Source organism: Ylistrum balloti, unplaced genomic scaffold (assembly GCF_031769215.1).
Source record: "Ylistrum balloti isolate Yb309-2 unplaced genomic scaffold, AGI_CSIRO_Ybal_v1 Utg370964, whole genome shotgun sequence".
Taxonomy (NCBI): domain Eukaryota; kingdom Metazoa; phylum Mollusca; class Bivalvia; order Pectinida; family Pectinidae; genus Ylistrum; species Ylistrum balloti.
Genome location: NW_026782542.1, coordinates 1,114,062 through 1,129,888, shown reverse-complemented (window position 1 = coordinate 1,129,888; position 15,827 = coordinate 1,114,062). Strand labels below are relative to the sequence as shown.

At 34.5% G+C, this 15,827-nt stretch overlaps 1 protein-coding gene across 1 annotated transcript in view; it reads right to left on the bottom strand.

Annotated features, from left to right (window-relative positions):
- Positions 1-4,454: 4,454 nt before the first annotated feature.
- LOC132559769 (neuroligin-4, X-linked-like) overlaps positions 4,455-15,827 on the bottom strand; it is a 100,219-nt gene continuing 88,846 nt past the window's right edge. Inside the window, exons 5-6 of the mRNA XM_060224396.1 lie at positions 7,353-7,444; positions 4,455-5,473 (exon numbers count right to left, since the gene is read on the bottom strand). Coding sequence (XP_060080379.1) covers positions 4,482-5,473; positions 7,353-7,444 — 1,084 coding nt within the window. The 3' untranslated portion in view covers positions 4,455-4,481. The remainder of the gene's footprint in view (positions 5,474-7,352; positions 7,445-15,827) is intronic.

Below are 15,827 nucleotides of genomic sequence, written 5' to 3'. Positions count from 1 at the left end.
ATATATTATTATTCATTAATTGTTTTTATAGATTGTATATATACTTTTCCTAGAAAACCTGCGATTTGTTTTTAACTCTTTTAGAACAACGTTCAGTGTGTATAAAAATAGATTAAAAAAAAAACCCATTACAAAGCAGATTATTTATGACTATTTCGTTGTTGTTGAGAGGTCTACAGAATTTAGATTCGAATACATAATGAATTATCTACATCTTTCTGTCATGCGGAACTTTTTTCAATATATAGTCGAACCTTGTTAACTCGAACTCGCATAACTCGAACACATTCTTTAATTCAAAGTTTTTCTTCTGTCCCGGCCAAACTTTTCGATCCCTCTTAAATCGAATACTAGGATAAATGGAACTTTTCCATTAATCCAACCGACTTCGAAATAACAAAGTTCGACTTATTTTATCATAATATCAACATGTCGGTACCACAACCGTCCACAAGGTCAGCCTAATTTGGCGACATAAGAAACTATTGAACACTGTAAAGACAATAAGAGAGAGTTTTGTAACATGTATCATTTTATTACCAAACAACATTTGTTCAAACTGTTCTATATCACACTCGTCATTCTATGTACAGGCTACACAGTGAAAGACTACCCCTTACTGATTACTAAAGAGTCTTAAGATCATCTAACGAGTTGTCTGCCCCTTAGAAACAAACAAAACATGATTCGGATACTTATAATTAATGCGAATAAAATGAAAGAATTGTAGATATATACCAGCAAACATCCGTGACTTAAATCGTATCCTTTGGACGTTGCTCAATAGCCCGTGAGTTTGGAGTCGTATCCTGGATAATATAACTTGACTTGTTAAGGGTACTAATACTATGAAAAAGTGGAGTAATTTCTATGCTAAGTTTTAAGTTCACGGGTAGGATAACGAAATATGATATTACGACATGATTGAATATATATCTTACTCCAACATGTTCAAAAATGGAAAATGATTCAAATTTCCAGAAGCGATTCATATTTACCTCATTTTTGAAAGTTTGAAATGATTATTTTGATTGTATTTCATTCCAAATGAATATACGAAATGATGCATTTTAATATGTGTCCTTGATATACAAATATCGATGATAAAACGAATGTTTCTGTCACTCATAAACGGTTATAACATACATTTCCTCGCTAGAAATTGGGGTTGTTGTTGTCTTTTGTCTCAGAATGGTTTTATCGGGTTTTATTTCTATTTACATATGTTTATATATATATATATATACACATAATGGATCACTACGTCATGGCTATGACGTAACCATGACAACTGAACGTTTAAGTTGGAGCCCGCTCCTCGTACACATCTATCTGGAATGGAACATAACAAACGTGCCTGAAAACAAACACATACAATGTCTGTAACTTCCTAAACATAGAAACATGTCTCAAGTATTGTGTAAAGAAACAAAGTGTGAGATTATCTATTATGTAAGCTAAATCAACAGATGAATACAATTATCTGGTTTCATCATTTGATCTTGTTTCTTTCCTGCAAAGGATAAATATAATTTCACCAAAAATGAAACGGAACGAAACCAGTGGCAAGTTAGAAGGTACTTTAAAGTTACCATGTCAACCGGTAAGGTTTAAATATGCTCACCCTTAATGCTGAAAATATGGAGAAATTCCAGTTCGTTCGAGATTTCTACTGAACACTTCTATAAACACGAAAAAATGTAACAGTTATGCATTATCTAAAGAAATATGAAACAACATTTCAGTGTAATAGTCAACATGTTCGCATGAGGTCTTTCTATAATTTCTAATTTGCAAACATGTATGCGATATGGAGTGGTAGAACATGCAGATGATTAATGTCAAATATGTATCTCATAAGATATGTATAGACCGCGGTACCCTGCAGACCGCTGGTTTGGGGCTACAGACATCACCCGCCGTTATTTGCATTCATGTTAATCTGGTAACAGATTCGATTTAGAAAAAAATACAGAAGAACAATAACGGTCACAACAACAACAGCAACGCATACATATATTCACGTATATACACATTCATTTATATAGGTAAAAAATCTTCGGGAGGGGGGAGACTCTCAAATCTCAAATGTGTGCATAAGAGATGATAATCACAACGACCAAACACTCCTGTTCTCACATACGATCATATTTTAGTATAAATATATGTTTATGCTTTTACTTCCGCACTGCTTTGATTCTTGTCATCGTACTCGCAAATATTCGGGAGAGGCAAAATACATCAATAAAACAACTCGGCAAAACTCGGTAAATTCCGTCAACTGTCGGAATGTTCCGTACATTAGTGCTATTGAAAAACAAATCCGAACGAATCACCAAGCACTCGCCGAGTTTTCTTGTTTTATACATTGATACAAGATAAAGTTAAGTAAATTATCTAGCACGTAATGATGTAGGAATTAGACACCTAAGTATAGACAAGAGCTCCGCATGAGCCCCGATGTCGAGGCATAACTTATGTACAGACTTACACTAAATGACGCAAAGCAATGACCATCATATTGGTTTCGGACAAGGCACATTGTTACACTAGTTTAAAGACACGTGGTTGAACTCTCTCATCAAACTTTAGGAATATAAGGGAAAACAAAAAGTAAGATAAAATGTCTTTATACAGGGAAGACCACGAAACAAAAAATAAATAAATAAACAATATATCTTGAAAAAAAATAATTGCATGAAACAATTTTTGTTAACTTAGATGATTTCTAATTTCCATAAAAAAAATTAAGTTCATATCTATAGATTTCATTTTGCGAGAAATAGTCAACACGTGTTTTTAAACACTTTTGTTTGAATGAGTAGCGAATGATTGAACGAACACACGATACAATGATGACATATAAGCACTCCCTCAGTCACATTACTGACCTGACCAAGTTACTACTAATCGTGGTCTCTGCTGAGTTTGTAAAGCATACTTGTCAATTCTTATAGAAATAATGCTGTGAATGGTGTCATCTTCAAGAAATGTCAATTGTTTCGGCAACAGCATTAAAATAATTTCTATTGTGTTTGTTTTAAGGATAGAATTGTTTGCATTCATTCTTTTCGTAACCGCAACACATACGTATTTTTTTGAAATTATAAAACGAAAATTGAAAAAGGCAATTTTTGTTCATGGTTTGCATATTTCCTGATTGAAGGACGAAGCCGAGAAAAAAAACTAGTTGCTGTTAATAAGAGTTTCATTAGGAAATACAAAATAATACAAATAGATAATGTCGAAATTAGTTTCCAGTGAAACTGTACTTAAAGTCATGTTTTAGTTCTTATTTGCACAAGCGGACGGATAGAAAAGAAGAAAAAAGGGAAAAAGTCAGGATTTCATTGATGAGAATATCATGCTGTCTATTTGTATAGCATTTCGTTTAAAATGTACGTGTTCAGCAGCGCACTTTCTGTTTAAGTAAAGAACAGACTTTAGAATCTGTATGTTTACTAAAATCACTTTATCTGGGCACACGCATACTTGATTCGCGACATATGTTTTGCATAACCTGTTATGCTCTACATCTGATGCCGATTTTGAAAATTTGGATTCCGTCATGGCGTTCATTGCCTGAGTTTTATTGTATTAGGAAGACGGATGCGTACCACGGACCACCTCAGTGATAGACAGTATAAATGTCTGCCATCCTGAACGTTGCTATCTAGTTAGGTAATAGATATACATCACCGAAAGTGATATCAACTGTTTTCATTGAAGGCATATTTATACTATTAAGAAATGATTTTAATCGGCTATTAAGGATGTAATAATATAAGAGTATGGAAACATCATAATGAGGCTTCTGTATCAGACATTGAATTGTATCTCATAGATATACTGATAATGAGAAAACATTATGTACAGATTATTAGAATTGTAGACTGAGGGAACAAGGGGCCGCCAAAATAGTTACAGTCAATGAAAACTTGTATATATATCTATGTTCAAAATCTTTCGTAACAGCCACTCGATTTAACAAAACGAGAAGAGCAAGCTATATTCCATTAAGCTATATTAATCCCAGAGATGTTTTTATCACAAAATAAACATCGACAAAATGCAGGTGAGTAAACGGTCATTCTCGAACAAACGGTATATACAAGTAATATACATTACATACAAAATCTGTATGATTACATTTCACAATGTGGAGTAAGAAAAAATAATGGTTTACCATTCATTATCAAGGGATAAATAAGACTAATGGTATACTTACTGATGTTGAGAAGTAATTCACGAAAGCAGTTTTTATATCATATTTATGTGAAAGAATATTCTTTCCTTTAAAGAATACCTTGCAAAGAAATTGTTGAACCTCGGTGATGAAGAATAGGATTGAAAACAAGATATTATCCTTTAAAAAGACATGTATTACCGGTATAAAATATTTAAATGATTACATCAATCTTATACAGAAAAAAATCATTCTCCCCCCTGACAATAACTAAACGACTCAACACACAGCTATGCTATACAATTGTTATCGCGTTATTGGAATTGGGTTGTTCTTTCGCTGTTATTTGGTTATATTTGTCGTGCTGATACGCATTTTTCATACTGTCTACACGTGGAGACACATCCGGTGGTCGGCCGCTTGTAGCATTGCTAATTGAATTTCCGGTTTTATTGGAAGATGGGATGGAGTTAGTATGAGGGTGATGAGATTTTGTAGTACGATGCATAGGTGAAGATGTGTTAGTTGGAACAGCTGTGTATGAATATCCTCCTTGTGTAGGGTTTGTGTCCGAGGATTTACTTATTGCAGTGTATATTGGGTTATTTTTAACTTCCTGGTGAGTATTTACATTTTTTACAGGTGATAATTGGTTATGTGCTGACGTCATCAATGACGTAGTTTCCGGTCCCTTCTGATCACGGCCATCTTTGTCCATTTTACGTCCCACGCGCAATTCCTCGCTGTTTGAACTATCACTTCTTCGGAGTTTCTTGATTCGTTCCCTCTGATAGTAAACTCCTGCTAGAATAAGGATGTTTAGAAACAGTAACGAACAGCCAATAGCTACCGTGATACTTAGAGGGACGGATGTGTGCACTAATGATATATCTTGACGTGGACCAACGACAGGAGGCGCCTGCGTCGATGTCTCATCTTCCCCATCCTCGGTGACGTCATTGTCACGGTTGGGCTGCTGAGTCGATTGTTGTCCGCTGTTTTTAGAGCTACCGTCCGTTTCCGGCTTGAATGTATCATCTCCATCCCCCTGGACATCACAAGGTGTGATAGGGGGAGGTATAGGGGGCGATGGTGGAAACAGTTTGTGAAATTGAGTGATGAGTCGACTGTAATCATCAAACGTAGACTTGTTGTTGGCATTGAGAAGATTATGAATAGGAGAATTAGATTTCTCGCCCGGATCCTTGGTGTCAATCTTTGGTATAAGATCCAACCACGCCGCCAATTCCTTACCGCGGTAGTGGTGCTTTTTCTGCGGTCTCTTACCTAGAAATAAACATCCAGAAATATAAATAAAACCTAAACACGGTAGACTACAGTAGAGAAGACATACACAGGAGAAAAGCAAATTTCAACACAATAAAGACTTAGAGACTGTATGTGGATTTTATGTCCCCGAGGTCTGCCGTACCCTCCATGCCAAAATTTTAATTTACTTGAACAATGACACGACTTATAATATATGGATTTGACATCGTTCTGAAATAATCAGAAATATGAAAATTACGAAATTTATTGATTTATGGGGCTAATGCACCTTTCCTTCTAGACTCTGAGTTTTCTTCCGATCGTTTTTGGGTTTCTTCTGTCACCTTGGCTTCAAACTTTAGACCCTTAGCATCACAGACAAGTCGTAGAAGGACGAAACAATTGTATGATGCAGGTGAATTCACTGTTTGGTACAACTTTATCTAATTCTAAATCTGTACCAAAAGGTACTATTCACGAGTATGTGTTTTGTACAATCTTACAATTGAGCCATATAATCAATTGTATTGTGCTATCCAGCTGTTTCGTCCATCTAGGACTAAGTAAGCGTTGTTAAGTAACGAAATAGGTGAAATCTAGGAGTGCCTGCGGAAAATTTAGATTAGTCAAACTTAACGCCGAAAACGAAATTGGGAGGAACACTAGCCACAGGATTCAATAAATTTCGGAAATTAATTTCAATATTGGATAATATTAAAAAAACATAAAGTGTATTTGAATCTTGTCACTATTCTAATGACTGAAAAAGATGGGCTTTGAAGAAATGTAATAGAAAAGAATCCCTAAATTTTCGATTGAAACAGGAGTTTTGGTATAAATCAAACTACATGTGACATGAAATAGACCAAGGTTTTACAAATGTTTGTTAGTTTACAACATTCCGTGATCTATCCGATTAACTGCCCTACATGTGTGTTGAGTAATCTGACATCTATTGTCTGGCGTGAAGATATAAATTATTTAGTTGCACGCACGCAATGGTATTGTGTTTTGAGGTATAATCGAAATTCTGTCACTTTTTAAATTGGTTCAGTAAATTACATTATCCTTCTCGATGCATTTTCTGCATGTTCTGAGAATTTGACAACACGTCTTTGAAATTTTCATCGGTCGAACACGTCACATTATATATTGACAGAATATTTACGGGTATTTCAATTATATCGAGCTATTTCGGATTGTACATTAACGATTTATGTGTATATAGTTTAAAGAGGTATGTGGCCAGCAAATAAGTGCATGGGGGGTGGGGATGGGGTGGGTTGGAGGGTGAAGGTTGGGGGGGGAGGGGGGGTGGAAGGAAACAATGTTTACATTTTTCTAAAGCTGACTGCGAGTGTCTTGCCATTCTGTCACATTTCATTACCCAATACAGAGTATACATATTGGAACTTATCCTATTTATTAAGATCAGATTGATGAAACGGGTCTGAAATATTTCTAATTTTGAAGAGCCTGCCTGCGGTGATGATAATTGCAAAATGCATAAATAATGAGAAGTTTCGTTATTTTCATAATGATAATGAAACGAGTATAATATTCTGTTTATCACATAGATTTGTAAATGTTCGTGAATACGATATTGACTTTATTCCCACAGTATAATTCGTTCTTCGATGACGTCATAATGTATATGACGTCATGAAATTATGACTTGAGAAAGAAATCATTCAGTGAATTAAAGCTCTGCTAGATTGTTTAACACGTGTGTATATGTGTAACAACAACATTTTTATATAATGCGTGAAACTACTATGATGTAACTATGTCATAAATATGGATTATGTTAGTGTTGAAATGTGAAATGAACATTTGATAGAATTAGTAGTCTATTTCAAATACCTTCCTTGCATTAACAAAAAGAAGTATCACTCACCTATTAGTAAGTAGTTCTGGGTGTTGATGTCATATTTTGGCCACGTGATGTCCGAGAACTTATCTGAAGCACTTCGTGGCATGTTTGGATTCCTAGAAAAAAAATAAATAAAGCGTCTGGTTAATATCAAATAACAATTAAGTCAAGAAAAAAGTGTTTTATATCATAACTATATTTCTTCAATATGTATATATCACAATACCCTTATTTGGCGATTTATCTCCCTTTGGATGTCGTTTTACATCGTGGTCTTTATAAACAATGATTTGTCTCTCTTTCATTCGATATGATGAGTGCAATTCTGACATTATCTCTAGGAGGTACTGGAATCGGGTAGAGGAGTTCCGATCGGTCAGTTACGAAGGGTGGGATTTTCTACTCATTACATGAACTTGTATTGAAAACCGAGGGGAATTATCTCCCCTGGTTGTCACCGCTGACGCAAGGTGACGTTGACTCAGCGAGATCTCGTTGAACTCCCGTGACAGATTGGCGCGAAACCACCTGACAGCGATCTCTTGACTCTTGATTTAACTAACTGTGTGTACGTACCCACTGACCGTGAGTAATATCATTGTGCCATTTGTTAGTTAGGAGCTGGGAGCAACCATAACGGTTCCTGTGTGAATACACAGACGGTTATATTTCTACAAACTGTATATATACAATTTTTTTGTGTGGATATTTCTTCGTAGTTTCGTATTAAACTCTTAAAAAACCCAGTAAGACAAATTTTAGACTTAAACATTGTATTTATTCTCGAATTGTCATAAAACCGACAATGTGCAAACCTTATACATTTCTTTAACAACAACAATTTATAATTTTTTTGTTTATATTCTATTTGCGTCACATTGAATAATGTTGATACAGACAGACACAGTTGCATTATCGAAAGGGGGATTCGATACTGAAGGGAAGCAGACATCATTTGTCAGTGTTATTTAAAGAAATGACTTCCCTTTTCCTTAGAAATAAGTACATGTGGTAAAATGGAAAGCAATATGAGTGTTAACTGATGTTCTAAACGTTCCAACCAGTTTATTGCTGTTTAAGCAATTAAAATGTCATAAGATGAATGTTAGTGGTGTGAACTCAATTAGTGTTATACTGAACTGAAGCGGAACTGACATTATGTGGTAATAAAAGACGGTAACAATCGATATGGTATAGAGATGAGATCGGAGGTTTATATATGTTTATTTATTACACTAAATTACCAACGTTTTATGTCTACAAATTGTAAGTACAGTAAGCATTCTCAGAGTAAGATATTTTTACAAACTGTAAAGGTAGCTATTCACCGAAACGTTTCATGTTTCCTTGTTTTCAAAAATGAAATAAATAAATAAATAAATTCACAAATGAATAACCGTCTACATAAATAAGCGAATAGAACAAACAAACAAACAAACAAACTGTAGAAACAAACAAAAACAAAATAAATCATAAAAAACAAAGAATGTTCATGGTTTCCGTCAAAAATCATTCTTTTTGATTGTAAAACACAATATCTACAATACTTATTTGATATACAATACAGTCTTTAATTTCATATCTTTATTTTTAAAAGGGAGCAGCCTTGCAACAACAGCTGATATACTTCCCTATTAGGTTTCATTTAAGATGGTGTTTTGTCAATCGATCATAATACATAATAAGATATTGGTTATATCAAATGGACTGCATAACCTAAAGAATAATATAAAAAAAAGGAATTAATATAGTAGAACGTCGTTATTTCGAAGTTGGCGGGATTATTCGAAAACTTCGAGTTATCCGAGGATTTGATTTAAAAGAGATCGAATGTTTGTTGGAAAGTTTGGCCGAGAATGACGAAATACTTCGAATTAAACGGGGTATTCTACTTGTATGAGTTCAAGATAACGAGGTTTGACTATATCAGCTCTTGGTTTATTTTCCATTCGATATGTCGAATATGCATTTGTACTGGTTTTCAATATTATATAAAACTATTATTTACTCTAAAGGGTAAGCAATGACTGTGTTCCTTTTTTGTGGGGAACGCTATTTATACAGAGCTATATCAATGTCATTGTACATAAGACATAAAAGTTATTAGAACATCTAGAACTAAATACAGCATAACTAAATGATTAATCAGATTAAAACTGGTCAAAATACATGTCAAGAACTGTTTTAAAATTCTCATATGTTACATTCATTTTCATGGTAGCGCTAACGCTATTGTGAAATATTTGTTTATGGAAAATATTTCATCAATAACTCGACATTGTTGATGTAAGTTTTAGTGGTAGAAGACATACACTGACCAGCTGGTTGATCTCATTGTATCTCACTGTTCCTACATGACGACACCTACAATGTGTACTCTTAACCTCTCGGTGGAAGCCAGATGGAGGTATATGATAGGCAGTCTGGGTTAATCAATAAAGAATGAATTAAGGTTTCTACTTTATCTTTTATAAGGTCTATCTCGTGCCGTCGGTGTTGATGCAGCACCACATCGGCGTTAGATACACACAACTGTTCTGAAATTTCCACCAGAAAATGCTTAATTGCAACGATTAAATGTCTGTGTGTTAATTTTTAACTAGTTCATCAAGGCTTGGTCCTACATGCCAAACCTATAATGTATAACACATGATCGGCGTCTCAATTTCACAACCGATCGGTGTTTTGTAGGAGAATAGGACACAGAAAGGCGAAAACAGGAAGAAGCTGAATGATGCTGTTTGGTACACATCTATTATGACGAAGCCATTTCTCGATAAATCCTCCACAGGCAACAAGTAATATGAGTAAATGCCATGTGCATCTAAACAAGCATTCTCAAGAAGAAGAAGAAGGGGAAATGACGTAAAGTTTGGCAGCGATTGAAGATGATTTTGATCAGAATCTGTGCCAAATATTCCCGGCAAGCAAAGGAGATGATATACAAAACATGTTATATTTCGATGACAGCGTCACTCTCTCTTTAAAACTATTAATCACAGGTAAAGCATTGAGATAGAGCATTGTATCGTCATTTCTGATGTAGCTTTCCAATGTTGTGTCATAAAAAGTGTAAATATTAAAATTAGAATCGGGCTGTAGTAAAAAAATGTCTTGTCTTTAAGAAACGAGCATTTAATTGACCGTGTATATCGCAAATATATGTACATATATAATTGGAAACTGAGGAGATCGCGTGTACTCATATATTCACTTTAAGATTATCTAGAAATACAGACCTGTTCTTCTGTCTAAAATAGAAAACAAGCTGATAAGTATATGTCATTCTATTGGTTTAGTTATAATATATAAATCAACAATTGTTTGTTTACATAACACTTGTTGAAAGATCTTTAGCCTAAATATCTATGTGATGACCTCACTGAACATCATACGGAAGGCCCGTCACATGTAATCCAACTAAATTAATTCAAAGTGTCTTGCCCATGGACAAAGCCACGTTATCACCGACGGTTCCGTTTTTCAGCTTCCCGAGAAACACAAACTACTACGGCAGGGAGCGTCGAATCGTGTGCCTTAGGTCTTAAAATCATCATTTGTGGGGAAGAAAGAACCAGCCACATTGACAATAAGTGCACACGGACTCTGTGTCATGGTGACAGGAAGTGATAAAAATAATATATGTAATTAGATAATGTGTAATTAGTGTATATTAGTTCTACGATATTGTAGAGAAAGTTTTCATTTAAATGTCAATCTAATTTAATCGATACTAAAATAATCAGGAGCTAGTGATGATGATTCTTTAACTAAAATAATCTCAAACCTTAATGAGAATAGCACAAGTCCATAACAAATTATTTATATTTCAATCTTTCCTTCCACCTACCCAATCGATGACTCTCTTGGAACCAAGTCTACAACCGACATGTAGTCATAGGTAAGACAAATTTAAAATTCCAATGAGTCTCAGCTCGGTTTATATTTTTTTCTCAGACTTGAACTACGATGCCCGTCGACTACGCGCTACAGGCTCGGTATAACCATCATGCATTTTCTGCATTATTCGTACATCTATTGTGTGTCTGTAGCACTTAAAAGCCCCATCCCTGGCTGAAAAATATGGAATAGATAAGAGAAACTGTTACAAAATCAATGTTTGATTTTAAAAATACCTAAACCTTGCAAATTTGTTTAGGAAAACACAAGAAATTAATGCAAACATTACCATTTGTGGAGAATAATGAGTCTGGTGGAAAGATAATGTTTCCCGCTTTCCATTTTGTTGTGTGTACATTTTGCTGTGTGAGGTGAAAAAAAATGTCACTCTCCTCTTTGAAAACACGGACGCTGTACAAGGGTGATTTGGCAATATATTTTAACGTGGAATATTATATCTTATGTCAATGAGCGAGGACTATTCATATGCTTATTGTGTTAGGAAAATGATAAATGGCAACGTTACCATAGAAGTGAACTCATCCTGATGATTACCTAACTTGCGCATGCGCGACTACCGTGTACTGTAGATCAGGTAGGAAGAGCGATCGTCTTTGGGAAGACATTAGGAGTTAATCGGTATCGTTTCTCCCTGAGGAATACTGACTATACAGAGCTTGTATATATATATATATATATATATATATATATATAGAGTGCATGTTTCGTAAGAGAAGGTCGTTACCAGTTGGAAGTCTGCACTGAGGATGACAACAAACAATTTATATTCAAAAGTAATGTATAAGTTTGAACTGGAGTAAATGAGTTCCCGACATTTTTTGTAAAAGAAGGAAATAAATTTCTGTGTTCGTCAGCAAATATTAAGAATTAGAGTAAATAAATAAATAAATAAAATCAAAACTATCATTCAAAATTCATTGACAGTGAAAGATGCAAAAATACACACATATATATACAATATAAGGAAGCGAATTTTAATATATCTTTTTCATATGATTTGATGACAAGTCCATTTAACAGATAAAAATGGTTTATTGTCTCCTATATTCACAGTATTCTTTAATTTTCTAAAAGTATTCGGACTAACGGGCATTTGGAATATCACACCTTCGGAATACCAGGCTGTCTCTATGTATTACATTAATTTGGAATGAATATAAAATACGACGCCAATAACAGTGTATGTGATACCACAGTTACAATTTCGTCATTTGCCGCGATTTTGTGATGGATGCCAAAAATAGATCTAGTTTCATAACCATTTCCTATGAAAAGGAGATTCGACAAAGCCCTTGCAGCAAACATATCCCCAGAGTCGGAAAAGCTTCCCCCACAGACGACTACTGCCGACACTTGACAGGAAACCCAATCAATCTCGGGTGTCGAAAAGTTTGTTAAGTGTCAAATATAACGTTTCTAGTTGACCGTTATCAGTGAAACTAACATTTCATTTTATCATCTGACCCCACGTTAGACTGACATCCGGTTTCGTTGGTAAAAAAAAATACTTATCAATCATAAAGGGCGTTTAAGAACAGACTCAATACCGAATAAAGAAAGGAAGAATGAAAGAAAGAATGAAAGAAAGAATTATTATTATTAATATTGCATTCTTAACCGTCCGGTAACGCATAAAAGGTCATTAGGGCCATCAAACTGTAAAACACACGGCGATCCAAAAGAAAATAACATTAAACAAACCAAAAGGGAAAAAACAAATGCTAAAAAATTTAAATGGGTATATAAGCACAAAAGATTAAAATGGTATGTCATAGTCTATCATATAGACCAGCATCTTTCAGGTAATGTAGAATTTTACAGATCTCAACAGTTTCAAAAAGGTTTTTTAGACATGTAATGTTACGATAAAAACATTCTCGAGTAGACAGAAGGTCAATGCAGTCCAATATGAAAATAAGAAAGAAAGAAAGAGAGAAAGAAAGAAAGAGAAAGAAAGAAAGACAGAAAATGTACTTTTTGAAAATATCGAAACATCATTCATTATCCTATAACTGCGCTAATTATCACAATCTTTTCCATTATTAGGATAATAGAAATTGCGTTACTGTGGAAATATCACGATTTCCTTTTTTGAAGCAAATTAAAATGAAAATATTGCTGAATAAAAAAAAGACTCATTTTATATTTAAAAATACAGAATTCATGTTGACTACAGAAATTTAACAATAGTATTTTTCAAAGTGTACGCAAAATGCAATTCATTAGACATGTCAACGACTAAAACAGAAAATACCGGACACGTTAAAGTCAAACCCGGTGTTAGAAAGCTCTTTAGCCAAGCCATTCAAGTCACAGCCAATTCACGAATTCGCATGGCAGATTTTTTAAAGGGGTGGAAAATCGAATTGAAAATGATCTAAATATCAATGAAGGGTATGCTTAGTGTCCTAAATTAGTCTGGAATAAGCATGTGTTCCACAAGTTTCCAAACATCATAATAATGAATGCGTTTGGATGGTATCACTTGACATTAGACACAAAATTCAGGCATAGGAGAACACATTGGAGCAAAGCTAGAAAATATGACACAGCATGTCTGGCTTTCTCGCTCGTGTAAAACATATGTCCGACGAAAAAACTATTAACAAAAGAAAAAGGTCTGTGATGGTTCAAGCTTTATTGCCTGTTAGTTGAGACTTTTACTTAATATACGAGAGACTGGACGATACCGGACACTAGGGGCAATAAGACGGAGGTAAGGTTGAAAGGGACCGTAATACTGACCTGTATCTACAGTATACATTTACTTTCTTTATTCCTGTTGTTGAGATGTAGGTTTGGAGACGGATTGGAACCTGAGTTGGGAGTATATGCACATTTAATTGATTTTAGAATACTAACTTCAATATATAGCAATGCTAATGTAGCCATAGTAGTAGATCAGGGAACACCGCTACTTTTTGCAGTAGCCAAGCTAGCAGTTCAATTAGACAACCCAGATGAAGTGAAGTTAAGTGGAGTTAGTAGTACGTGTATCCTATTTATCATGTTGTGATGTAAAGTCAGTAGTACGTGTATCCTATTTATCATGTTGTGAAGTAAAGTCAGTAGTACGTGTATCCTATTTATCATGTTGTGATGTAAAGTTAGTAGTCCGTGTATCGTATTTATCATGATGGGATGTAAAGTTAGTAGTCCGTGTATCCTATTTATCATGTTGTGAAGTAAAGTTAGTAGTCCGTGTATCCTATTTATCATGTTGTGAAGTAAAGTTAGTAGTCCGTGTATCCTATTTATCATGTTGTGATGTAAAGTTAGTAGTACGTGTATCCTATTTATCATGTTGTGAAGTTACATTAGTAGTACGTGTATCCTATTTATCATGTTGTGATGTAAAGTTAGTAGTGCGTGTATCCTATTTATTATGTTGTGATGTAAAGTTAGTAGTCCGTGTATCCTATTTATTATGTTGTGAAGTTACATTAGTAGTACGTATATCGTATTTATCATATTGTGAAGTAACTTTAATAGCATGTGTACTCTATTTATCAATCCATGAAGTAAACATAGCAGATGTAATGCCTAGTAATTGTTCATAAAGCCAATCTTGTATTTGATCTAGAAGTTTGTGTATTGAAAATCTTGATGCAAAACCAGTGGATTGTAAAGCTACACAAACAAATTGTGCCACTTTGTGGGCTGTCTTGTTTTTTGTTTTTAAATAAGACTGACATCCTCAAAGTTTTAATTAGATCAGGTAACAACGACCTTGGCTATGCCTTCTATTTTACATTTAGAAATATTGGTGACGCCTTGTCTTCAAAAAGACAAGAACTTTATTGACCGTCTATATCGCAAGTGTCATATTCGATAACAACAAAGACAATACGAAGATATCAACAGAATCTTTATCCAAATCAAATTCGACGAAACTTGGACAAAAATAGACAAAGGAAAGGTTTACACGGAAATATGATAAAGTATAAGGGGAAAAAGACCAGGTGTTCGGGGAGAGTAAGCGTCTTCTGCTTTACCGGCGACACCCGCCAGGTAAAATTTCTGGAATATGAACGATACATTTGTATAGAAAAGTATACATCTATGTAGATTTCGTTCATCGGTAAAACATATGTATTTATTTACTTACTGGAATTCTTAATTGAACAGAACCAAAAGAAAACTCTATATTTCGAAAACAGATACTAAAAACAATACCGATAATTCTAAAAGTTTGTCTTTAACGAGGTGGGTTGTTGATACTACTTTGTGGTTAACACTGCTAAGTCTCTTCATTCCTATCTGGTCTGGTGTGGCGACATGTATACTTGGAGATAAATTCACTCAAGCCCCTTAGAGAATTAACTGATTCGCTCTAAGACACGGGGTTGGACACAGGCATGCAACGATAACAGTTCTCTGATATGATGATTACTGTACAAGTAACGGTTTCTAGACAACCAGAAGTCAAGATCTACTCTCTAAAATTAAAGAAATGCGTGAAGACAAAGATGAAGTGGTCTACAATGAGTCTATCACAACGAACCAACACGATAATGAATTGAAATCCCCGGGGACGGCAATGTCATACACTTTACTCTTGGATCAATAGCGATAACA